General features: G+C 42.2%; 1 protein-coding gene across 3 annotated transcripts in view; it reads right to left on the bottom strand.

Moving 5' to 3' along the window:
* Window positions 1-26,255, bottom strand: part of CA12 (carbonic anhydrase 12) — a 147,354-nt gene that overhangs the window by 9,070 nt on the left and 112,029 nt on the right. For 2 of the 3 annotated variants that reach the window (XM_029575777.1, XM_029575776.1), the window contains 5 exons: window positions 17,621-17,763; window positions 13,326-13,421; window positions 12,057-12,120; window positions 8,799-8,956; window positions 6,982-7,108 (listed from right to left, as the gene is read on the bottom strand). In XM_029575777.1, the coding sequence (XP_029431637.1) occupies window positions 6,982-7,108; window positions 8,799-8,956; window positions 12,057-12,120; window positions 13,326-13,421; window positions 17,621-17,763 (588 nt within the window). Of the gene's footprint in view, window positions 1-4,672; window positions 5,882-6,981; window positions 7,109-8,798; window positions 8,957-12,056; window positions 12,121-13,325; window positions 13,422-17,620; window positions 17,764-26,255 lie in introns of those variants that run through there. The other variant, XM_029575778.1, reaches the window with a different exon arrangement.

Here is a 26,255-nt window from a genome sequence, read left to right as displayed (position 1 = left end):
AACTCTGATCACAACTCATGTACCACCATGCACATATCAAGTGAATGCATCAGGAAGGAATCAAAGGATGCCACAGAGAAGCATGAAGTCTCCTTGTGGAAAGGACACAGCAAGAAACTGAAAGCTGGGAAGAAATTATTTCAGTGACTTACAGATAGGAAGGCAGTATTGGCTGCATTCATGGAATAAGAAGCAACCAGAATCAATTATTTCAGATTCAGAACATTCAAGACTAGCAATGGCCAGGCACAGTAAGCCAATGGAGAGGCCAGAAGAGTCCTTTAATTTCAGGATGAAGCCAGAAGACATAGACCATTCACTGCCAGCAGCAGCGAGTACGAAAGACATTCCTTACGGAGCATAGCTGAAAGGCTGTTGTGAAATCTTAGAAAGGAAAAATGTAGGCCACCTGAACAGGTAGGCTCCATAGATCACTGTTATCATGGTACTTGGTTCTATGATAGCAGGAATAAAAGTGCAGATCGGTAAAAAAGCTAACAATACAACAAGCAAGTCATGCAGCTGCTTTACGGCAGGTGGGATACCTGGAAGCTGAAATCCATCAAGGAAAGTTGCAGTACCTTGATGGATTAAGCAGATATATAAATAAAGGACAACCCTTACCTTTATAGAGACAAGAACATCAAGATACTGTTAGATGAACATCATGGTGAACAAACAGCATGTCTTCAAACATACCAAATTATGTATGTTTGAATATGTGAACCGCCTAGACGGATAGTTTACCTACCCATTGTGCGGTATATAAAACTTTTAAATAAATAAATAAATAAATAAATGGTAAGGACATGAAGTCTCCACCATTTGATCACTGTGGAGTACAACCAAATTGCCCCCAGTAATCCAAATTCCATTTAATTCAATTCAAGATTGTGCATGGATGCACTGTGTAATACACTTCTGCAGTCTTCTTCTTCAGAAATTATCACTTGAGATGTTGAAACACCCCATTTCATCAATTCTATCAGTAAAGTTCTGATTTGTAATTAACTTTTTTTTATCTCGAATATAATAATCCAGGACTGAAGAGAAATATATACTGTTTACAAAATAAAGTAGGATCTCATTTTTTAATTTATAGTATACTGCCTGATTTATATGAAATTAAGGTTACTGAATTCTTCTGCCAAAAGGCAAAATAATTTTTTTATAAGCAGAAATAGTGACCATCAAGAATACAACAGATGTTACAGATTTTAAATTTACAGTGAGATTTTTAATTTCCAGAAATCCCAATTTAATTTGCAAAAGCTACAGCAGAATCTGGAAAATCAGGAGATTCAACCATAATGATATATTTCCTAACTTTGTGGGGGTGTGACAGAGGCAGACAACTCCACAAAATGGAACTGAGCCATCATTTCTAGACTTCTAGTGATATGGCAATTGTGTGTCTTCCAACCGTCTATGGAAGAGATGGGATTAATGAGATAAGAAGGTGTTTATTTCTAATGGGGGCACTAATAAAAGATGTATGGGTTGTCCTGGCATAAAATAAAATGGAAACTATTGCACATATAAAATTAGACAGGAAGACATTCATGATCATAGAAATGACCAGTGGCAGAAATACCACTTTTCATCTTCTCTTGTACATTAGTATAACTAATGGACAGAATGGATGTCTTTGGGAAATAAAAAGCCAGTTGTGGAATAATCTGTGAAAATGGATCAATGAAAATTTGTTATATGCCAAGGTCTGTTCCTATGTTAAAATATATTCTGAAAAAGAAACCTTCGCAGAAATCCCAGGATATTCAGTTGATCCTTACGTGCTCATAAAATGGATGAAAGCAACTTTCAATGATACTTGACCAACGTGTTAAACGCTCTCACCCCACAACTGGAGGAGGAAGAGGTGGGTGAAAGAGGGCCAGCGTTCACTTGATTTACTGAAGATCACACTGAAGATGCCTCAACCTCACATTCTTTTAGTGTTATTTTCAACCTACTGCCTATCCAAATAAGTCCAAGTTCTTTGGTATTAGCTCCAAAGGAATCTATTTGACTATGAATCAGATGATAATGGCTGCTGCGGGCACCGTGGCATTGATACGTTATTCAAGAACTGGGTGGGTAAAAGGCTTGGAAATGAAGCAGAGTAGGTCTGTCTCCCTCCCTCCTTCACCACCCGCTCCACAACTAGTGGAAGAGGACTACATGAGGCACCCTTTGAGCCATCACTCTTAATAGCTCCTACATACTTCATACATGCGAGGTGAAATGGTCCATATGGAAAAATGAATGCATGGTGAAAAATAGAATAAAATTAAAAAACCCAAGGGTGAGGTAGGCAGGAAACAAACAGCAAAATGAATGGCAAACAAGCCCTGTGGTCTACAATGAATACAAATGTTCGGTTCTATTGGCCAAAGTGAGTTGGACTCCATCTGCTGTTTTGTTTTCTGAGCTGCCCGTTTTTCTGCACAGAGGTTTACATTTTCTCTTAGTTTTGCATACAACATTTTATGATGCTTTCACGCATGGATTTGTGTTTTACCAGACTGGCTGATGCTACTATACCTATCTCTTTAATTGTCATACAATCCAAGATGTGAGAGGATGCATGTGTCAAGTGTTTAGTCAAATTTCTTATTAAACAAAACATGCAGCACAAGTTAAAGTTCATTTTTTTGCATTTATTTACAAATAGTTACATTTGCTACAAAAATATACATTATAGAACTGCCTCAATCATCTCTAAGAGCACAGACCAGGATACTTGCAATCACATAGATGATTGTTGAGCAGTACATGACTGAAAAATTAGCCATCTTGGATTTGTTTGTTGCAGCATCTACATCTGTGTGTTAGAACTGGAGCCCAAGCAGATCATTCATGAATAAAGAGATTAGTTGGTGTTGAGATGTTTGATTCATAGAAGCTAAACTGCATATTCATACAAACACACACGAGTGTCTAGTGTACTCAGAGGAAGGCTTGCATACAAAGGATTAATGTTATTATTCAGTTCTGGTACATGGCATTAGGTTACCTACAGCCACTGCAAGGATTTTTCATCAAAAGCTTTTCCATTGTTAGAAATGTTAATGCAAATTATGCATCAAAATTTGAAGCACACTTGTGTTACATTATTTTCTAACTCGGTAGAATCTAATATTTTTTACGTGAGGTAGTGTTTTAAAATGACAAAACAATGATGGTGTTAAATGATCTCCTGAAAAGCAAATGACATTTAAAATTTTTTTTCTTCCATTTCCCATGTTATTAGCTGTTCATCATCCAATCAGGGAGCACCTATCACAAGGAATAGATTTCCTGGAGTGTGTCAAGTTAAAATTCAGGAGCATATAACTTGTTTTTAAAACAATTACTCCATGAAAGAGTTTCCTTCCTAGTAGGAAAGGAATTCATTGCTTTCCTGTTCTGTTTAGGTTTTCTCACAAATATTTATGACAAAATTGCTTTTGAACTTAGGGTTTTTAAGAGCACAATGTGAGAAACCTTTTTCAGGAAGAGAACCCTCACTGTCTTTCGTTTGGAAGCTCTGCAGGGAGACTGTTTCTTACCCCAGAACTTGTGGGGGTAATTACCTTGTATCATAGCAGGGTAAGTTTATGATAGCCCTTCTTGCCTAACCATAATCAGAACTTCTATGGTGCACAAAATTAGGAACCAGAAAATAAAATTGTATGTTTTTTTGCCTGTGCTTGCCAGAGATTCGAGACTGAGGTAGTTTGATCTCTGAACTGCCTTTTTTTGATTGCTTTTAAATCTAATATGAAACAAGAATTTCATAGTGCAGTTCCCTGAGGCTATACAAAAGCCTGGTTTTGAGTTTAGATTAATTAAAATATATACCACCATTCAAATACACTTTCAAGAACAGCCCTAGCAAGAAGGCTAATAGCTTATTCTACAAGGACTATCAACGGTGTAGGGATGTAGAAATGGTGCATCAGAGGTAGACTTGTTGCAGAAGTGCTCTCTTGGTATGCACATGGTTGGAAGGAATGCCAAGATGCCCTGCAGTCTATGAGGTCTGCAATCCAGAGGGCATATTGAAAATTAAGTATTTTTGGCCATGCTACTAATTTTGAATTGTCAAACCTCAATTAGTATTTTTTCATCCAATAAAGCAATTCCATTTAAAATAAAAACAGAAAAAGATGGTCCCATGATGCTGGCCCACCTCACTTTGTATTCATGTCCTACCTACATGGCACAGGTATTTGGGAATCTTGTCTTTTGTCTTGTTTCTCATGGTTTTTAAATATCTGTATATGCATTTTCATGCAAAACTAGGTGAGTCATTTTAACAAAGCCAAATAAACAAAAAACATGCCAAGTCAAGTAGGGGCTTTTTACCCAGCTTGTTAGCAAGGCGCCCTGGATAAGGGCTCCGTAAGTGCATTAATAAATAGGGGTGGGCAGTCATGTGCACCAAAATAGGAAAGAAGATGATATTTTCTATTTCGCATTTTGGGAATAAAAAAAAGTGATCAGAATAACCACAAAATTTTGTGTGTTTTTTTTTCCTTTTGGTTTTTTGGGCTTTATTTATTTATTTAAAGCATGTTTTAAAAAACAAACAAACCCATAACCACCCCATGTATTAAAATATGGAAACCCCCCCACATGCAGAGCTCCCCCTCTTACCCTAGCCCCCCCCTCCCTTCTGACCCTCCCAGAACTCACTAAAAATCCCTGGTGGTCTAGTGGGGGCCATGAGTGACCTCCTGCTCCTGGGCTGGCCACCCTTTGCCCCTATCATGTAACAGGGGGCTGCCCAATGCTGTTTTTACACAGACTCCTCCTTAGCGTCCCTGTACTCAGACTGTCAACATTTCCAGCCATGAATTTGTAACTTTGTGACCTGCTGAACAGCACCAGGTACAATGATATTGTATCCCCTTTCTTCATTTGCCCATGCTGCCCCTGAAAGGTTTTCTGCATTGCATAGCCTGTGAAAGCCAGTCAGGACTGTCAGAGGCCTTTATTTATTTATTTATTTTTTTTAGTAGTTCAGGATGGGTTTTTTTTTATTTGTTTTGGGGGGTGTTTTTTCAGTTTCGCAAGTGAACTGAACTAAAAAACATTAACTGAAAAAAATCCCCCAAAACAAAAAAAACAAAACCCAAAACAAAACAATCCAAACCGAAACTCTTGGGGCTGCCCAACCCTACTGATCATTCTTTAAAGACGAAAATTCACGTAATAGCTTTCATGTGCTGGCAAATCTGGCAAAATAAACAGCAAAAGGCAAGATTGCCAGCTGAAGTGTCATGTTCCTTCCATATACTTGTAGCTAATGAAAGGACAAAAATTAAACAGTGGAAACTTAATCTATCTGGGCTGATTCAATTTGGGCATCTCTGGTATCTTCTGGTTTGGCTGAGTCTGAAATGCAGTCTCTGTTCCCTAAGGAAATCTGTATAATATTTCTGGACTTGAAGCCCAGGAAGCCCCTCTTAAGGCTGGTAGATGCATTTTTAAATCAATGCAATTCTTATCAGTCCTTTTAACATACGATATTTTGCTTATATTTTAAGCTCTCTACATAAGCAGTAAAGAGCAACACATGCAAGTATTTAGACAGACCAGGCTAATACTTAACTCTGGGGGTCTGGTTAGTCACACAGCAGCATTCTTTGATCAGAATGAAAAATCTTTTTTTGATGGGTAGCGAAGCATATTACCAAGGAACAGACACCTTGCACAATACTTCAGAATAATGACTTAGAATGCAAACAAATTAGATGGCTAATTTTTGCACACAACACTGGATTTTTCTTTCTGATCCACGGTTAGGTGGTTAGATTACTCTATGTGTCAAACTCGAGCTCATACTCCTGAAAGACCTCTTCTGATCCTCTGTAATTTCCTCTTAGATGAACCCCTGCAATGTAAAGTTCAAGGGTTTATTCAGCAAACAGTAATGGAGACCACTAGCCCAAGCACAGCCAGTGGTGACAGGACTTCGCCCTTGGTTATATATAAAGTTCATTTGGATGCAAAGATTTTTTTTTTTTAAATCGTAACTAATCCAGTTTTTACATTCAGAAATGCTTGCTTGATTGCTTAAATGCTAATATTTCAAGATCGGCTCTGAAACCCTTTTTTTTTTTCCCTCTTCTGATTTTCAATTTTCCTCATTAAAGCTCAAAAAAAGCCTTTTCTGTTAATTACCTATAAATAAGGCATGATGTACATAGAAAGAGGTGCTCTTCCAGTCAGTCCTCACTGTCAGCCTGTTCCTACCCTGCTCTACTTGTTAGCAGTGTGCAAGGAGATTCACCTTAAAACTCTTGTTTTTCTGACACAGTCTTCACCTGCTTACTTCCTATGCATTTGATTATCCTTTTTTGCATTTTGTTAAGAGTCAAAGTGTGTGTTAAACACTTATCACTTTTTTTTTTTTTTTTTTTTAATACTTTTAAACCGCCTTCTGGACAATGCCAATCAAAGCAATGCACAAATAAACATTAATACAGAATGATCATATGTACTAAAACAAATTAAAGTCAATTAAAACAATTATAAAAACTTAATATAAACATAAAATACATAGTACTCTTTCAAAGGATACATATAAATACCATCTTAACCTACTGGAAACAACCAGGTTTTCAGTTGTTTACTGAAAACACAAACCTTATTCTCTGCAGAGAATACTGAAGTAGGAAATGTGAAACTCTTATTGGTTGTGAAACTTATTGGATCAACAAAGACGCCTGTGGCATGGAAAGCCCATGGACTATACCAGATGATTTCTTGGTCCAATGAAAGGTAACGAAACCAACAAACACAAACACTAGGAGCAATATGGCCACTAGAGCCCCGCACGTCAGAGAAAAAGTTTGGAAAAATAAAAAAAAACTAAACAAAATGACACACAAACTTCTGTAATAGTTTTGCTTGTTCATGGACAAGAAGGGTCATGTTTCCAGGTCTGGTTCTGTGTGCACTTTCTGGCAGCAGGATGCCTGCTCTCCTTACCTTCACGGAAGGAAACGTAAACGAGCCTTTCGTCGAACTCCTGCACATGCCGGAAGTTATCGGTCATTTCCAGAAGGGCTGAGTCATTCTCCTGTGAGCAATAGAGAGCCGTCTGCAATGCCAGCAGCTAGCAATGGAATAAAGATGCAGTTCATCCTCACAGTTCATATTTGGTTTTGTTGTCTCTTTCCTGCAGACATTTTAGTCAGTGACAAGAGTTTGGCTAACACCACTGGTAGACATTTTCAGTGCGGCAGTGCCATGCCGCCCTCCCCTCTAATGAACCTTTCCTTCCCACTACTGCTGGCCCTTCCTTCAGCCTCTCTTCCCCCACTAGACCTTAGGGGCTCCATTCCAGCAATGGTATCAGAGTGTAGTAAGTATGGGGACAAAGTTAACACAGGACCTGCTCCTCGCATGGAAGCTTGGCGGGGGCGAGACCTACGAGCACAGGCTGCCTTGAACACGGAGTAAGGCAGCTTTTGTGCTAACAGGTCCCACCCCCTCCAGGCTTTCCTACAGGAGACAGAGCTTGTGAGCACAAGCTAAATGAGTGCTCACTACTCTGATTATACCGTCAGTGGAGTGGAGCCTCCCTGAGGTCTGGAAGTACTGTGCAGCAGCAGGAGGGAAGGATCTGGTGATCTGGGGTAAGACTGGCATCAGCAGGGAGGGGGAAACAGGAATTTAGCGGACTCCCAAATTCTGCCCTGTAAATCCAGGTATGGTTTTAGTCCATGTAAACAAGTATAGATTACTTCAGGGTAACCTGGTGGTCAGTTCCATGGTGCAGGCACTCTAAAAACACCATAGAGAGGTACAATGCCGCTGTTTATTAAGTGAGATAATCCAGCCTGCATTAATGCATTAATAATTATCTTCTGAAAAGAGGACCTTTGTGGTCTCAACACTTCATGTGTGGCACCATCAACTCTGGATCATTCTATGAATGATCCAATTAAAGGCAAACTAAAGAATCGAGATTTCTTCAAAGCCAGTATGGCTACTGGAACTCTGCACTACAGGGTTTTTAGAAACATTCATTCGGTGTTTGGAAGTGGATGACTCGGTAAGGTGCTGCACTTGGTCTAAAGTCTCCAAACCAGGGGTTCCCAAACCTGTCCTGGAGGGCCACCAGCCAGTCGGGTTTTTGGGATATCCTCAACGAATATGCATGAGAGAAAATTTGCATGCACTGCCTCCATAACATGTAAATTTTCTCTCATGCATATTCGTTGAGGATATCCCAAAAACCCGACTGGCTGGTGGCCCTCCAGGACAGGTTTGGGGACCACTGCTCCAAACTATGAACTTAGGTTTATGTTTCTAGTGGAGAAAGAATCTTGCAGTCCAGAAGAATAAGCAGTATGTTTTAAATGAGAATGCAGAGGCTCTATGTATGGCTTAATGTAAAGCTGCCGAGGGCTTCTGTACTGGTGTGATATAAATACGAATATATAAAAGCAAATTCTAATGTCAGGAATACAATATTCCTACAGGGGGTCGTTGTGTTGCAAACATCCTCACATGCCCTTGTCTGACTTGGCCAGCTTATTTCTTGTCATTCCCTCCTCCTCCTGTATTCTTCCAGCTCAATCAGAACCAGGGCTTTCTACTCTTTCCAAATGTGTATTCCCTAAATTTAGCATAAAGATTTTTGCCACAAAGTGTCTTCTTGGATGCCCTGCACACAAAGCATCAGCTAACATAGAAATGTGGTCGGCTCACACAAACTGCTGCTTTTACCTAGTGCCTGTACAACTTGAATCTCGCAGGGTCAGAGGGATCTGGAGCAGGTGTATTTAAAGGAGACTTGCCTGTTCTTGTGAGACTTTCACCGGGTTCCGGAAAACCGTCCAGAGAACACTTGGGAAGCAGGGGGGAGTGGTCAGGGAGCCCTCATATCGATAATACTCATCCAGCTGGGCGGGAAACAGCTCCTGCACATTGAAACCTGGAATCTGTACTTTTTGATCTGGAAAAAGATCCAGTAAAGTTTTGAGAAGGGGACACACCTGCTTTAGGGTGAGTTTTATCAGCACTGATCTGGATGATGGAGTAACTACAGGGCAGAGTGCTCAGTACTCACTGCAGAAAACCATCATAGTAAGTCAGAATAATCATGCTTCTTTGCGCAAAATAATTGTAGGGACCAGCGTTCTAGAACAGGGTTGGCCAACTCCAGTCCTCAAGACCCATAAACAGGCCAAGTTTTCAGGATATCCATAATGAATATTCATGACATAGATCTGCATACAATGGAGGCAAAGCACACAAATCTATCTCATGCATATTCATTGGCGATGTCCTGAAAACCTGGCCTGTTTATGGCTCTTGAGGACTGGAGTTGGCCACCCCTGTTCTAGAGGATCACTGATTCTTTGTTCTAGTTCACCCAAAGTATGAATGATACCCTAAAAACATTGGTCCCTACACTTCCCCTTGCTGCAAGAGGAATATCCTATGCAATGAGTTAGGACTTGCCTTCTTGCTTACCTGTGGGGACTGCTGAGCATTCTGCTTCCTACTAAGTTTGCACTGTTTATCCTTTCAGTAAAAAGGCCCCTGTGTAAACTGTACAGCATCATCCTAATTTGATTACTCTCCTCGAATAATTCTACTTCTTGCTAGTTACAGCAGACAGATTTGCAGGTCTGCACAGGAAGCCTGGTATAAAATCCCGATGGCCTCACTAATGCAATAATTACCACTTCTTTCTACTTGTAAGTTTCATAAGATAAAACACTCTCACCTCCTTCCTTTAGTCCTTATGGAATGGGCCTATGCTTGAATCTGGGTTATGTGCCATAGCTGTTAACTCCTCTTAGATATTCAGGGGGAGGGAATGGCAGCCATTTTCAAAGCAGCCTACCACCCACTGTCCCATTTTCAAAAGAAAAGCATGTGTATACTTTTCCTTTGAAAAAACATTACCCTCAAGGTATGAAAGGACCCACAGATTTCGCATCTGCTTTTTCCTGGGGCAGAATCTTTTGCTGAAAAAGTGCAAAAGAGTGGGCATGCCTGAAGCAATAGAGAGAATGAAAAGAGTTTTAGAAAGCTGGCAGAGTGGTTGAAAATTCGGCAGCTGGGATTCAATGCCAAGAAGTGCAAAGTCATGCTTCTGGGGTGCGGTAATCCAAAAGAGCTGTATGTGATGGGGGGGGCGGGGGGAGGGGTGGGAAGATTGATGTGCACAGACCAAGAGAGGGATCTTGGGGTCATAGTGTCTGGAGATCTGAAGATGACAAAGCAATGTGACAAGGCGATAGCTAAAGACAGAAGAATGTTGGGCTGCATAAAGAGTGGAATAACCAATTAGAAAAAGGAGATGATAATGCCCTTGTACAGGTCCTTGGTGAGGCCTACTGTGACCAGTACTGATTTCAAAAGGGACAAAGACAGGATGGAGGCAGTCCAGTAACCAAAATGGTGTGGGGTCTGTATGAGAAGACCTATGAGGAGAGGCTGAAGGGTCTGAATATGTATATCCTGGAAGAGAAGAAGTGCAGGTGAGATTTGATATAGGCCATCAGATACCTGAAAGGTTTTAATGATGCACATTCGACAAACCTTTTCCATTGGAAAGAAATTAGTAGAACTAGAAATCATAAAATGAAACTCCATGGAAGATGGCTCAAAACCACTGACAGGAAATATTTCTTCATGGAGAGGGTGATGGATGCCTGGAATACCCTTCCTCCGGAGGTGGTAAAGACAAAAACAGTGAAAGAATGGGATAAACACTGTGGATCCCTAAAGGCTAGAGGATGGAAATGAAGAAAAGAGTGCCTGGGGGTAACTTGCTGGTGGGGCGGTTACTACCCTAAACCAATAAGCCTTCATTGATGCAACTCCATCAGTGCTCTCTACTTCAACAGCAATGGGGAAAAAGGGGAACTGGATTCAAACAGCAGCCAACAAGGGCCCCGACTTTTACTGTCTGGGGAAACAAATAAGCATGGAGGTAACTTGCTGATGTGGCAGTTACTAACCTTAACCAATAAGCCAGATACTTTGATGCAACGCCAACATTGCTCTCTGCTTCAGCTGCAAGGGGTAACGGGGATTTGGATTCAAACAGCAACCAACGAGAGCCCTCATGTATACGGTTTGGGAAACTGATAATCATGAGGTTAACCTGCACAATGCAGCAAATACTATCATAAACTTGCTGAGAAGACTGGATGGACTATTTGGTCCTTTTCTGCTGTCATTTCTATGTTCCTATTTAAAAATCCCATCTACACATGTCGTTTTCCAACCATGCCCGACACACACCCTTGGGAACACCTCCTTCTTAATCTGGCTAGAAGGTCATGCGCTATGGCACTCTGCATGCATTTTTACCTACATCAATAGCTGTGAAACTTGCTCTCCCCTTACATAATACTTGCAATTAGAATCCTTAGATTGTTTAGCTTCTGACTTTTCCTCCCCTGCCAAGAGACTTTAAGAACATAAGAAGTTGCCATAGTGGGTCAGACCAAGGGGCCATGAAGCCCAGTATCCTGTTTCCAACAGTGGCCAATCCAGGATACAAGTACCTGGCAGGATCCTAAGCAGTAAATAAATGCCATGCTACTAATGCCAGTAATAAGTAGTGGTTATTCCCTAAATCAGTTTTATTAATAGTAGTTTATGGACTTCTCCTCCAGGAACTTATCCAAACCTTTTTTAAACCCAGCTATGCTAATGCCTTAATCACATCCTCTGGCAATGAATTCCAGAGCTTCACTGTGCATAAAGTGAAAAATAATTTTCTAAGATATGTTTTAAATGTGCTACTTTCTAACTTCATGGAGTGCCCCCTAATCCTTGTATTATCTGAAAGAGTAAATAACTGATTCACATTTACCTCTTATGATTTTATAGATCTCTTTCATATCCTCCTCATAGGCGTCTTTGAGCCTGATTCACTAAGGTTTCTCTCTCATTCCTTGTCTATGGGAAAGCAACTTAGTGAATCAGGCCCTGTATACTATGGCTACCACTATCCAAGTCATGGATATAAAATATACAATAATTAGAACTAAAAAAGTTGGTAATCTACCCGATACAGTATAATTACTCACCTTTGAATTTCACATTATTGAACTGGCAAAAGATCTTTTCGAATGAAGGATTGAAATTACCCATCTGGAACAGGCACATGATTACACAGATTAAATTCAAAACACCATTAGATTTTTTTTTCACTTTTTATTTTATACAGGTACATTACATTAAGCAAACATTACAAGATGCACTGAAAGCTCATTAAATTGCTAATGAAATTAAACTGCTGCTGACAGTTAACATTCAACATTTAATTTTTCTATCACACTAAGTTTCCAAAGACCAGTTCACTGGTCCAACAGAAGCTGAGAGCCTAATTGTGCATGAGCATAACCCCTTGGAGAGGGATCTGGTCTATTACACAATGGTAACATATACTGGGCCTCCTTGGGGACTGTATAAGACTCCAGGATCTGATGGGCTCCAGATTGTGCCTGATCAGAAGAATGTCACTGCAATGCTTAGTCTATTGGGATGGGGTAGAAAGGAAGAGCGTGGCTAATCAGAAAAAAACCATACTGCCACTGGCAATGGCAAGTTGGTTATAATCCATCTTTTACTTGGTGAAAGCTGGTGACCAGGTCTATTTTTATAATCATTGGCCACTATGTTGAAAAAAAAAGCAGCATCCCTCTTAAAAGAATTCTGTATTATCTTTATACTATCAAATATTCGAAATGTACACCAACCAAATATTAATGCTTATCAATTTTAAATCTTGTTGCTAAATAATTAATTCTTTAAGCAGTAGAAAATGAAATAGCTTTGGCCTATGCAATGATGACTCTTGCTCAGATGGCTGCTCCAAGGTATTGAGAGGAAATGCAAGGAAACTGCTTAAAGAGTTCAAATAATGACAATAATAAAATTCTCAATTGACATTGGGTCATAATTACTGTTATATGTAATTGCTTGAAATAGTGCAAAAAAAAAAAAAAATCCAGGGAGCATGCAGTTTTCTTTAGCAGAGCAGCCACACTTATTTATTTATTATTTCCAATTTCTTATATACTGCACTTGAGGGGAAAAATTGCCAGTGTGGTAAATAACTAATATCACAAAAAAATACATAACAGCAGAAAACATAACAAAAATAAACACAATCAATAAAAACTAAAAGAATAAAAACAATGATCCTTCTACAGCATCAAAATCACAAAGTGATGAAAAGTGAAGTTAAATCACATTCTAATAGGAACTGAGCACTAGATTTCTATTGCCATGTTTTTAGAAATTCTAGTGACTCTTTGGTGAGAAAAAGAAGAGAATTATGAAAAATAACTCACATCAATGAGAATGCCCAAAACAGCTAATCCATCTGCCTTATCCATTGCTGTTTCCACATCAGGGTATTTATCAGAGTTATAATGCACAATGTGGAGCTAAAGGAGAGTGAGGAGAGCAAGGAGAAAAATGAGCACATTTAAAATGAGCACAGAAATTTCAGTTAAAAATAACCTTACATATCCAGGGTGAGCAACTGTAGTCAGGTTTATAAGACAGCTCAAATGAATATGCATGAAATACATTTGCATAGTGAGGCAGTGTGCATGCAAATCTCTCTTATTCATTTTCATTAGGGATATCCTGAAAACCTTGACTGGTTTTCAGGATATCCTGACTGGTGCTCAAGGGTTTGCAATCCTTGAGCACCAGTGTTGTCCATCGCTGCTATATACAAACACACATACCCTTTACCCTGGCATTGTAAAAAAAATAAAAATTAAAAAATCCATTACTGTCCAACACCACATCGTAAGATGTGGTTTAAGACCATCATTGATGCCCAGAATCTAACCCTTCAGGGTCCAACTAAGTCATATGGGGTATATTTTCAAAATCATAGTCAGCACCTGTGTGAGTAAAATGCACATAGGGGCCGATATTAAAAGCTTCGCGCGGGCGTAGATTTGTGCGCACAACCCGGTGTGCACAAATCTACGCCCGATTTTATAACATGCGCTCCGAAATCGGAGCGGCCTCGGAGGTAACTTTCCTTCTGGCCTCCCCAACTCCCTTCCCCTACCTAAAAAAAACCCCTGACCTTTATTGAAAAAGTTGAGCCTGCCTCTGGGCAGGCGTAAGTTGTGCGCGTCGGCTGAGTGCCGGTGCGCGATCTCCCAGCACGGCCTATGTGCCGGAGGCCTCGGTCCCGCCCCGCCCCTTTTTTCAAGCCCCAGGACATAAGCGCGTCCAGGGGCTTGTGTGCATCGCTGGGCCTATGCAAAATAGGCTCGGCACACGCAGGAGCAGGTTTTCGGGGTTACGCATGTAACCCTTTTAAAATCCAACCCATATTGCATAAAAAAAAGGCATTCCAGGGACATGTTGTAAGTTTACATGCCTAACATATTTTCACATAAGTGAGCATGGAGCCAGCATGCCGATAGCATGCACATCATCAGGCCATCGTTTTGAAATGGGTAAAGCTGCTGAGATGGGCCCCCAGATAGGGCTCTAGGTCACATGAGTATAGCCTTGGAAGGGGGGGGGGGGGGGGGGAGACCCCGACCTGTTTCCCAGGGCTGTGCAACTGAATAGTTCCTGAAGGGGGATGTGAACATTTAATCATTATGGACCTGTGTTGATAAAATAATTGCCTTAAACAATCACTAGATGGCAGAGCATATGATAAATGAATATGGAATTTAGGAAATCTATGGAGGGAGTATTAATTAATTTCTATTGTATGTGTCCTTTAAGAAGGTTGGGGAAAAGATCCTATAGAGGGAATATTTTCAGAGTATGAAAGTCTGTGTTCAAAGTTAGCAAGAGTTATTGGGAGGAGCCCACCAGCAGAGTGGGACATCCGGGATTCCTTTCCTCAGGGAGAGGGCTCTGCAGGGGCTTTTCCCCTCAATGGAAACCACCTGGATTCTGAGGAAAGAGTAACATTTGATTAACGACCTCGAAGAGAAGAGGTTTCAGAGGGATGAGAGCTTGGGATACCAGAGAAATCCTTCACTATTGCCAGGAGAAGTAGGAAATTGGTACGGAAGGGATATATAAGGCAGTTCCTATGATGAAGAGAGTTTCTCTGTGGCTAATGAGAACTTATGTAAGAGAAATTGTTGAGGGTGTTGAGATGACTGTAACAGTCCACTGGAGGAAAGAGTTAAAAGTGATGTGACCCATGAGAAGACTGTAGGTAACATGGTCTACTGTACATAGAGAGTTAAGGAGTAATTTCTGGGAATTCTCCTGACATAGGGGAAGACATATATAGTGGATAGGAAAACCATTTGTTATTGTATCCAGGGTTGTTACTACTAATGCTTTAGCCTGCTGTGAACACCTATGAGCCCTGATTTTCATCAGAGGCTTTTAATAGTTTTGTTAACTCTGGCTGCTGGCCAACCACAGAAATAAAGTTTGTTTGTTAGAAGATACCTCCTATGCGAGACCCTGCAATATTTAAAGGTGGGGAGTTGGTAAAAAAAAAAAAAAACAAAAAACAAAAAACTGGTGTCAAGGTGGAAGGAGAGGGAAAGCAGTTAAGATGGCCACAGAGGGAATTTTCTTCCCTTTTTCCAGGTTGGCCAAGCATGACTGACTCTGAGCCTGGTCCACACCACCAGCTGCTTCACCATTTATTCATTTGTGAACCCTACAGAGAGTGGTGCTCAGCTCTTAAAACAGGCACCAGACGCCTCTCATATTTATATGCCCTATCCGGGTGGGGTTACATTACATGCATATATTTAACTGCATAAAAACCCAATATTCAAACCCAATTTACGTGGGCACCTTGTATTTCAAAACCAGGTGGTTTTATGCATGCTTAAAAGTTAATGTGTAACTTTGCAGTTCAGCCAACTACTGTAAATTTACTCTGAGGTGTAGGATTTTCCTCGGAAACTGAAAAAAAAAATGAAACCCAAAACACTCCTCTCTCAAATTCAGTCTTGAAGACCAGTCTAACACCAGTGTGATTAGGTCTTGGCACATGACAGGACTTGACCAACTTCATCCTGAACTCTAGGAATAAGTAAAGTTGGACACAGTAGGCCTGAAATTTAAGGGCAGTAGTAAGCTCAATATTTTATAAGAACCAGGGAGATAGGAGTGGGATCACCATGTACTTATGGAACATTTTCTACATGATTAGTAAGAAAGAAAACTATTACTGAACTATGTAAACTTTGGCTAAAAGGTCACGACAGAATAACTGCAAGAATCTCATAATGCACCTAAACCTGACATTATGCCTTTACTCCATGTCTCAACGAAGCCTATAATTATGTTAAGACATAAAATACTTCAGTGGTTACAAACCTCTAAACAAATTTAACAGGTAATTATTAACTGCTAAATCCACTGCCTGGTCACTAGCATTTATTTCCTTGGATTACTTAGTATTGTACTATTTCTGGAACAAGTGAAACAAAGATATCATACGCTCACAGTGCAAGACCTCTGCAGACCGCACTTTTGAGTATCCGTAAGCAACTTGGGTCTTCTGCCCTTAAAAAGGGACTTTCAAGTTTTGGAAAGAGTGCCTAAAAAAAATTCAAGTTACTAAAGGGGATAAAAAGGCTGAAGGAATGACCAGATAGACGTTTCCCCTGAAAAGAGATGACAGAGGGGAATTAATTATTCTGTGTAAATAAGTTCATAAGGATCCTGCATGGAAATCTTTTATCATCAGACTAAAATCAAAGTAATATCCTGTCAGCTTAAGGGAGCAAGACTTCACCACCTTCAGAGGAACCAATTCTTCTTTCAAAGAATGGTGAATTTCTAGAACATTTTACCTGAAGACACAGTTAAAGCTAGTTTCAAATTTAATTCACTGTAAAACTGGACAAGGTTTTGGTGACAAGATCAAAGGGAAGGATAGTGTAAATAGAAATGCTGTTTAGTTTCTTTAAGTAAAGGAAGGATTTCGTTTTTCCATGTAATTGGTTTCAAATGTAGTGTTTTGCCTTCTAGATTTCCTCACAAAGACTGCTAAAGGAATTTACAAAGAGTTTGGATTCAAATGAACCTCTGATCTTTTTTTCATGTTTAACCAACTATATAATCATCCACCCATCATATTAGCATTGGCCTAAAGAAATATCCGATTAGATGGCATGTAAGTACACATGATGACCGATGAAGGTACAACAAGCTGTACACTGCTGCAAGCCAAGAACGCTTGTCGCAGGCTTTGATGATGCACATGAAGCTGAAAAGATAGGTACGGTAGACACTACTACAAAGAAACAGACCTCGCCATCTGGCAAAGTTTTCTATCCAAGTCTTACTATGTTTATAAAACAACCTTGGATTGTAATTTAACTGGGTTCTGCATATTCCTTTTTATATTTCTGCAAAGATAGTTACAGAAGGTCAATTTTGCAGCATTTAAATTAGATAAATTATCTGCTGTTCATAGTTTTGGCTAGATGGGAGGAGTTAACATTCTTCCTGCTGCAGAATCATTCATTCTACCTCTCATTCATCATCTCCATATAATCATCAACATTTCTACTGAAGTGAATAACCTTCCATACCAACCAAGCACAGCTGCTTCATCTGGAAATTCAGCACCAAATATCAATGAAGGATGTCAACTGGAGGAGCCAGCTGCTCTTACCTCTGCAGCAAACTGCTTTCCACTGATTCTGTGCTCAGAACCCCAGGGCTTGTTCCTGTTTCCCCAATGCAGGTGAAGCTGAGCGGCAGTGTATCGGAAAGGAAGGCTACGGATATACATGCTGGCTGGTAGGCTCATTCTCACTACAAGTACAAGACGATAAAGAAATATTGAAGGATCAACTCAGAAGAGCTACATTAGGCAAGAGAAGACTATAATAGCCTCTTGTTCTCTATGACAGATCATGGGTTGATTCTTGGGAAAAAAACAACCCTCCATTTCCAAAGTTAATGGAAATTGTCAACCAAGCATCAGGGTTTCTTGTTTTCTACTGGTAAACAGTTTGTCCATCCCTATACATCTTTTCAAACTTCTGCCTCTGTGCCAAGTTTTGTTTGCATTTGATGCATTTAGAAATGTCTTCTGCACAGTTTACAAGAGCTGATGGTAATTCTATGCCAATTTGCATATAGCTTTATATCACTTCATATGCACAAAAAAGTCCATTTTATTTATAAAAATTGTACAATTTTTTGAATATTTTCATTTCAAAATGAAACCAACTACTTGTCTTGGTGCACAGGTGCATACCAGACATGCAAGCAATTTCAACTGGGCCTATGTTAAACACAAATGTGAGGCCTTTGGCATATTATAGCAAAATCTATTCTCCCAACCTGCTCCTTGCCAAATAATATGGACAACTTTTGAACATCCACCATTATTCAGCAATTAGAAGAACAGAGGAAAATGGAGGATCAGCAAGCATTTCTAACATGTTTTTTGAGAAAAATGCCTACAAATATTTACGCATACTTTACATAACAACATCATAAGAAGTGCCAGGCTGGGTCAGACCAATGGGTCATTGAGCCCAGTGTCCTGCCTGTGACAGTGGCCAGTCTGGACCTGGAGACCAGAACTATACACAATATTCAAGGTGTGGATATACCATGTATATACTCGGAGGCATTCTGATATTCTCAGTTTAACTCTGTTCCTTTCTGAATAATTCCTAACATTCTATTTGTTTTGGGTTTGTTGTTTTTAATCACTGCTGCACATTTTGCTAAGGATTTCAATGTATTGACCACAATGACTCCAGGGTCCTTTTCTTATATATAGAAACATAGAAATGACGGTAGAAGACGACCAAACAGTCCATCCAGTCTGCCCAGCAAGTTTTGCACTTTTTTTTTTTCTCATATTTATGTTACTCTTGGCTCTTAGTAACCTTTTGGTTCTATTTCCCTTCCACCCCCACCATTAATGAGAGAGTAGTGTTGCAACTGCATCTAAGTGAAATATCTAGCCCAATTAGTTTGGGTAGCAACCGCCACAATAAGCAAGCCACACCCACGCCCACCCAGACTAAATAATTCAGTCCTTGTTGGTTGTTGTCTGTATATAGATCCACCTTTCTTCATTCCCCCTGCCATTGAAGCAGAGAGTTATGCTGGATATGCATTGAAAGTGAAGTATCAGACTTTCTCCCCTGCCGTTGAAGCAGAGAGCTATGCTGGATATGCATTGAAAGTGAAGTATCAGGCTTATTTGGTTTGGGGTAGTTGCCCGCCGTAACAAGCAGCTACTCCCCGCTTTTTTGTGAATGCAAATCCTTTTTTCCACATTTCCTCTTGCCGTTGAAGCTTAGAGCAATGTTGGAGTCACATTAACCGTGTGTATGTTTATTGAATAAGGGTATTATCTCCAGGTAGTAGCCGTCATTCCCACGAGCCGCCCACTCTTCATTCACGTCCTCTAGACTTTATGGATCCACAGTATTTATCCCACGCCCCTTTGAAGTCCTTCACAGTTCTCGTCTTCACCACTTCCTCCGGAAGGGCATTCCAGGCATCCACCACCCTCTCCATGAAGAAATACTTCCTGACATTGGTTCTGAGTCTTCCTCCCTGGAGCTTCAAATCGTGACCCTTGGTTCTGCTGATTTTTTTCTGATGGAAAAAGTTTGTCATTGCCTTTAGATCATTAAAACCTTTCAAGTATCTGAAAGTCTGTATCATATCACCTCTGCTCCCCCTTTCCTCCAGGGTGTAATATTTAGATTCTTCAATCTCTCCTCATAAGTCATTCGATGAAGACCCTCCACCTTTTTGGTTGCCCTTCTCTGGACCGCCTCCATCTTGTCTCTGTCTCTTAGGAGATACGGTCTCCAGAACTGAACACAGTACTCCAGGTGAGGCCTCACCAAGGACCTGTACAAGGGGATAATCACTTTCCTTTTCTTACTCGATATTCCTCTCTCTATGCAGCCCAGCATTCTTCTGGCTTTAGCTATCGCCTTGTCACATTGTTTCGCCGACTTCAGATCATTAGACACTATCACCCCAAGGTCTCTCTCTCCTGCTCCGTGCACATGAGCCTTTCTCCCCCCATCGAATACAGTTCATTCGGATTTCCACTCCCCATATGCATGACTCTGCACTTCTTGGCATTGAATCTCAGCTGCCATATCTTCGACCACTCTTCCAGCTTCCTTAAATCCCGTCTCATTCTCTTCACTCCTTTCGGCGTGTCCACTCTGTTGCAGAGTCATCCGCAAAAAGACAAACCTTACCTTCTATCCCGTCCGCAATGTCGCTCACAAAGATATTGAACAGGACCGGTCCCAACACCGATCCTTGCGGTACACCACTTAAAACCGCTCTCTCTTCAGAGAGAGTTCCATTTACCATCACACATTGTCTTCTATCCGTCAACCAGTTTGCAATCCAGGCCACCACCTCAGCACTCACTCCTAAGCTTCTCATTTTATTCACCAGTCTCCTGTGCGGGACCGTATCAAAAGCTTTGCTGAAATCCAAGTAGATGACATTGAGTGCTGTTCCTTGATCCAATTCATTGGTTACCCAATCAAAAAATTCTATCAGATTTGTCTGAAAGGATCTTCCCCTGGTGAATCCATGCTGCCTCTGATCCAGCAATTCTCCCGACTGTAGATAGTTCACTATTCTCTCTTTCAACAGCGACTCCATTACTTTTCCCACCACCGAGGTGAGGCTAACCGGTCTGTAATTACCAGCCTCTTCTCTGTTTCCACTCTTGTGAAGCGGGATCACCACCGCTCTTCTCCAGTCACTCGGCACTACTCCCATTTCTAGGGATCTATTGAACAGGTCACACAGTGGACCCGCCAGCACATCTCTGAGCTCCCTCAGTATCCTGGGATGAACCTCATCAGGCTCCATGGCTTTGTCCACTTTCAGTTTCCTCAGCTCTTCCCATACATTCTCTACTGTAAATGGAGTTACATCTACTCCATTCCCCTCTAGTTTGTTAACTAGCAATGGTCCTTCTCCAGGGTCTTCTTTAGTGCACACAGAACTGAAGTATTTGTTTAATATTTCTGCCATTTCTTCGTCTCTCTCCATACATTGATCCTTTTCACCTTTCAATTTCACTATATCACTTTGAACTTTTCTCCTTTCACTGATGTACCTGAAAAATGTTTTGTCACCTCTCAATCTCTTTAGCAATCCTTTCTTCCGCTTGACTTTTTGCCGTCTTGATTACTTTCTTTGTCTCCTTCAGTTCTACCAAATATTCTTCTTTATGCTCTTCCCTTTGGGATCCTTTGTATTTCTTGAACGCTGTTCTTTTAGCCTTTATTTTGTCAGCCACCTCCTTGGAGAACCAGATAGGTTTCATTTTTCTTTTGCTTTTCTTACGTTTCTAACATATAGATGAGTTGCCTTGGTAATTGCTCCTTTTAGTTTGGTCCACTGTTGTTCCACATCTCTCTCGTTCTCCCAGCCTAAGTTCTTCCTCCAGGTACTTCCCCATTTCATCAAAGTCTGTGTTTTTGAACTGCAAAACTCGGGTTCATGTCCTTTTCCATATCCTTTTTGTGATATAGCAAATGTTGCTTACCTGTAACAGGTGTTCTCACAGGACAACAGGATGTTAGTCCTCACATATGGGTGACATCATCAGGATGGAGCCCAATCACGGAAAACATCTGTCAAAGTTTCCAGAACTTTGACTGGCCCCTACTGGGCATGCCCAGCATGGCACTAACCCTGCAGCCAGCAGGGGTCCCCTTCAGTCTTATTTGATAGCTACAGGTAGTGCCGAAAAAATAAAACAACAAAACGTTACGAACCCAACACCACGGGGGGCAGGCGGGTTTCGTGAGGACTAACATCCTGCTGTCCTGCGAGAACACCTGTTACAGGTAAGCAAAATTTGCTTTCTCACAGGACAAGCAGGATGGTAGTCCTCACATATGGGTGAGTACCGAGCTGAAGATGTCCGAACATGCACCAAATGTACCCAATGGCGTGCAACAGGCACAACAACTGGGGTGAAATTTGGTAGAGGACATCCTGAACCCCACCGGGTAGGCGGAAGGGTGTTGGTACGTCACGTTGGAAAAAGGTTACGCAGGACAGATTGGCCGAAGATGGAATCCTGTCTTCCGGCCTTATCCAAGCAATAATGGACTGCAAAAGTGTGGAGTGAGCTCCAGGTGGCAGCCCTGCAAATGTCAGGAAGCGGCACCGATTGTAGGTGTGCTACTGAAGTCGCCATGGCCCTCACAGAGTGTGCTTTAACACGGTCTTGGAAAGGAATGTCTGCTTGCTGATAGCAAAAAGATATGCAGTCCGCCAACCAGGAGGAGAGAGTCTGCTTACCTACAGGTTGCCCTAGTTTGTTGGGATGGAAAGAGACGAATAACTGAGTGCTCTTCCTGTGGGCAACTGTACGGTCTAGGTAGAACGCTAGAGCCCGTTTACAGTCAAGGGTATGCAGAGCCTGTTCCCCTGGGTTGGAGTGGGGCCTGGGAAAGAAGATAGGTAGTATGATGGATTGATTAATGTGAAACTCCGAAACTATCTTAGGCAAAAACTTAGGGTGAGTGCAGAGTACCGCCTGGTTCTGCAGGAGTTTAGTGTAAGGCGGATAGGTAACTAGGGCCTGTAACTCACTAACCCTGCGAGCTGAAGTGATAGCTAAAAGGAAAATCACTTTCCATGTGAGATATTTTAGGTCACAGGAGTGAAGAGGTTCGAAGGGTGGTTTCATGAGCCGCCCGAGAACCAGATTAAGGTCCCAAGAAGGGGCCGGAGGACGTAAAGGTGGCTTGATATGGAATAAGCCTTTAAGAAAACGAGTTACGAGGGGTTGTACTGATATAGGGACATCCCCGACACCTTTATGGAAGGCGGCTTCTGCACTGACATGCATTCTGATGGAAGAGGTCTTTAGACCTGATTCAGATAAATGCCAGAGATAGTCCAAAAACCTTGGGATTGGACAGGAAAAAGGTTCAAGGGATTGCGAAGAACACCATGATGTATACCTTTTCCATTTATAGGAATAAGACTTTCTTGTGGAAGGCTTCCGTGAAGCAATCAGGACACGAGAAACCGAATCTGAAAGGTTAAGTGGTTGAAGGATTAACCTTTCAACATCCATGCTGTCAGGGACAAGGCCTGAAGATTGGGATGGCGTAGACATCCATCGTTCTGAGTGATCAGAAGCGGGTGCGTTCCCAAGGGAATGTGCCTGCGGATGGAGAGATCCTGGAGTATGGGAAACCACACTTGGCGTGGCCAGTGAGGTGCTATCAGGATCATGGTTCCCTTGTCCTGACAGAGCTTCACGAGAATCTTCGAGAGAAGAGGAAGTGGAGGGAATGCATAGAGCAGACCGGTTGCCCACGAGAGGGAGAATGCATCTCTGGGTTGAGAGCGCTCGCTCCGAATGAGGGAGCAGTAATTGTCCACTTTGTGGTTCTGAGGGGACGCAAAGAGGTCTATTTGGGGATAATCCCATTGTTGGAAAAGAGAGGTTGCTACCGAGGGGTTGAGCGACCACTCGTGTGGTTGGAAGACACGACTCAGTTTGTCTGCCAAGACATTGTGTACTCCCGGCAAGTAGGTGGCCCTGAGGTACATCGAGCGGGAGAGAGCTTCCGCCCAAATCTGCGCAGCTTCCTGATGCAGAAGGAAGGAGCCTGTGCCTCCCTGCTTGTTGATGTACCACATGGCCACCTGGTTGTCCGTCTGAATCAGGATAACGTGATTTGATAGAGAATCCTGAAAAGCTCTGAGAGCATATCGCATCGCTCGAAGCTCCAGGAAATTTATCTGGTGTTTGGCTTCCTCTGGAGACCAAAATCCTTGTGACTGCAGATCATTCACATGAGCTCCCCAGCCGAGGTTGGAAGCATCGGTGGTGAGAATGAGTTGAGGATCTGGCAGATGAAAAGGCAGTCCCTGGAGGAGATGGTTCTGATCTTTCCACCAGGTGAGAGACAGACGGAATGCGTCGGTGATGTGAACAATGGTTGACAGAGGCTGAGTCGCTTGAATCCATTGTGACCTCAGAGTCCAATGCGTGACTCATGGCCAGGTGGGCCATTGGTGTGAGATGGACAGAGGATGCCATGTGTCCAAGAAGGACAAGGAAATGTCGAGCTGTTGCTGTGTGCTGAGACTGCAACTGGTGAGCGAGAGAAATGAAGGTTTATACTCGTTGATGAGGTAGAAAGGCTTTTGCCTGTAAGGTGTCCAAGTCTGCCCCAATGAACGACAAGGTTTGAGATGGGACTAAATAGGATTTCTCGTAATTGACGAGAAATCCTAGAGAAATTAGAGTGTGTAGGGTCAAATCCAGGGACGATCGAGCGGCCTGCTGGGTTGGGGCCCTGATTAACCAGTCGTCTAGATAGGGGTAGACGTGAACACCTTCTTTCCTGAGAAAGGCTGCGACAACTACGAGACATTTGGTAAAGACTCGTGGTGCCGATGCTAGGCCGAATGGAAGCACTCCGTATTGATAGTGCTTTGGGCCTACTAAAAACCTGAGATACTTGCGATGAGCTGAAGCTATCGCAATGTGGGTGTACGCATCCTGGAGGTCCAGATAGCAGAGCCAGTCTCCTCTTTGTAGAAGAGGTAAAAGCGAGCCCAAGGTTACTATCTTGAACTTTTCCCGCTGGAGGTACTTGTTGAGGGCACGTAGGTCCAGAATTGGACGAAGCCCCCCGATTTTTTGGGGATCAAAAAGTACCAGGAATAGAACCCTAGGCCTTGTTGTGAAAGAGGGACGGGTTCTATTGCTCTTAACTGGAGAAGAAGGGAAACCTCCTGCTCCAGAGGGAGAGAGTGGTCGTTTACTCTCCACGCTTGTAGAGGTGGTGAATCCGGTGGAAGAGCAAGAAAGTTCAGGTGGTAACCTTGAGCAATGTTTGCTAGCACCCATTGGTCGGTTGTGATTGATTGCCACATGCTGTGAAAATGGCTCCATCGACCTCCCACTGGTATGGCTGGCAGAGGATCAGGCTGCTGCTCTCCAAAGGAACGTCAAAAACCTGAAGCAGGCCCCGGCTGGGGAGCTGCTTGTGGCTTTTGCTTCCAGGCCTGGCAGGGCTGAGATTTCTGATAAGGCCTCGTAACTCGGGACTTTGTTGGTGGAGGATAGTACTTCCTTGGATGGAAGAATGACTTCTTAGAGTCCTTCTTGAAGGGAAGTCAGAAGGTATCGATGAGAGCTGTTTGAGGGTCTCATGATGATCCTTTAATTCAGCCACTATTTGCTGAATCTGTTCACCGAACAGATTATCTCCTAAACAGGGCAGGTCAGACAGCCTGTCTTGTACTTCTGGGCGAAGGTCAGAAGACTTGAGCCAGGCCCAGCGTCTTGCCGAAATGGCAGCTGCAGACACTTTAGTAGAGGTGTCAAAGATATCGTAAGCTGTTCTTATCTCATGCTTTCCTGCTTCAAACCCCTTGTGAACAAGGGTTTGAAGATGTTCTTATAATTGGTCAGGCAGGGTTTCAGAGACGTCCTGTATTTGCTTGAAAATGACCTTGTTGTATTGGGTCATATACAGCTGGTAAGAAGCAATCCTGGAGATAAGCATGGCCCCTTGGAACACTCGACGACCAACATTGTCGAGGAACTTGTGTTCTTTGACAGGAGGGGTAGAAGAGTGTGGTTTTGTCCTTTTTGCTTTCTTTTGAGCTGATTCCACCACAACTGAGTGGTGGTCAAGCTGAGATTTTTGAAAGCCAGGGGCTGACTGTACCAGATAAGTAGTGTCAGCCTTTCTGTGTACTGGGGCAATGGATCCAGGATTTTCCCAGTTCTTTTTGAAGAGGTCAAGAAGAACCTGATGAATGGGAATAGAAGTGATCACCTTAGGGGCATCCAGGAATTGAAGAAGCTCCATCATCTGGTGCCTATCATCTTGCTCCGTCTGAAGCTGGAAAGGGACCAATTCTGACATTTCCTTCACAAAATTAATGAAAGAGAGGTCCTCTGGAGGAGAACGCTTTCTACTTTCAGTAGGAGAGGGAGGTGAAGGTAAGTCATCAGTGTCTGAGGAAGTATCATCACCCCAGGTGTCATAAGGATCAGTAGGCTGACCTGTAGGACGAGAAGGGAGTTGGATACCAGAAGGCCCCGGCTGAGGCTCCGAGAAAATCAAAGGAATCGCCGGGGGCACCGTGGACGGCCTGGAAAGCATCTGTGCCGTTATCGAAGGCATCGATGGCGCCGATGTGCGTATCACTCCCGATGAATGAATCGGTGGCGAGGGATGACATGGCATCAATGGCTGAGGCAGAACTCCCGAAGGAGGGATGCGAAATGGTGTTTCTCCTCC

Source organism: Rhinatrema bivittatum, chromosome 13 (genome assembly GCF_901001135.1).
Source record: "Rhinatrema bivittatum chromosome 13, aRhiBiv1.1, whole genome shotgun sequence".
Classification (NCBI taxonomy): Eukaryota; Metazoa; Chordata; class Amphibia; order Gymnophiona; family Rhinatrematidae; genus Rhinatrema; species Rhinatrema bivittatum.
Note: the sequence above shows the minus strand (reverse complement) of the source record. Positions and strands in the feature narration are given on the sequence as shown.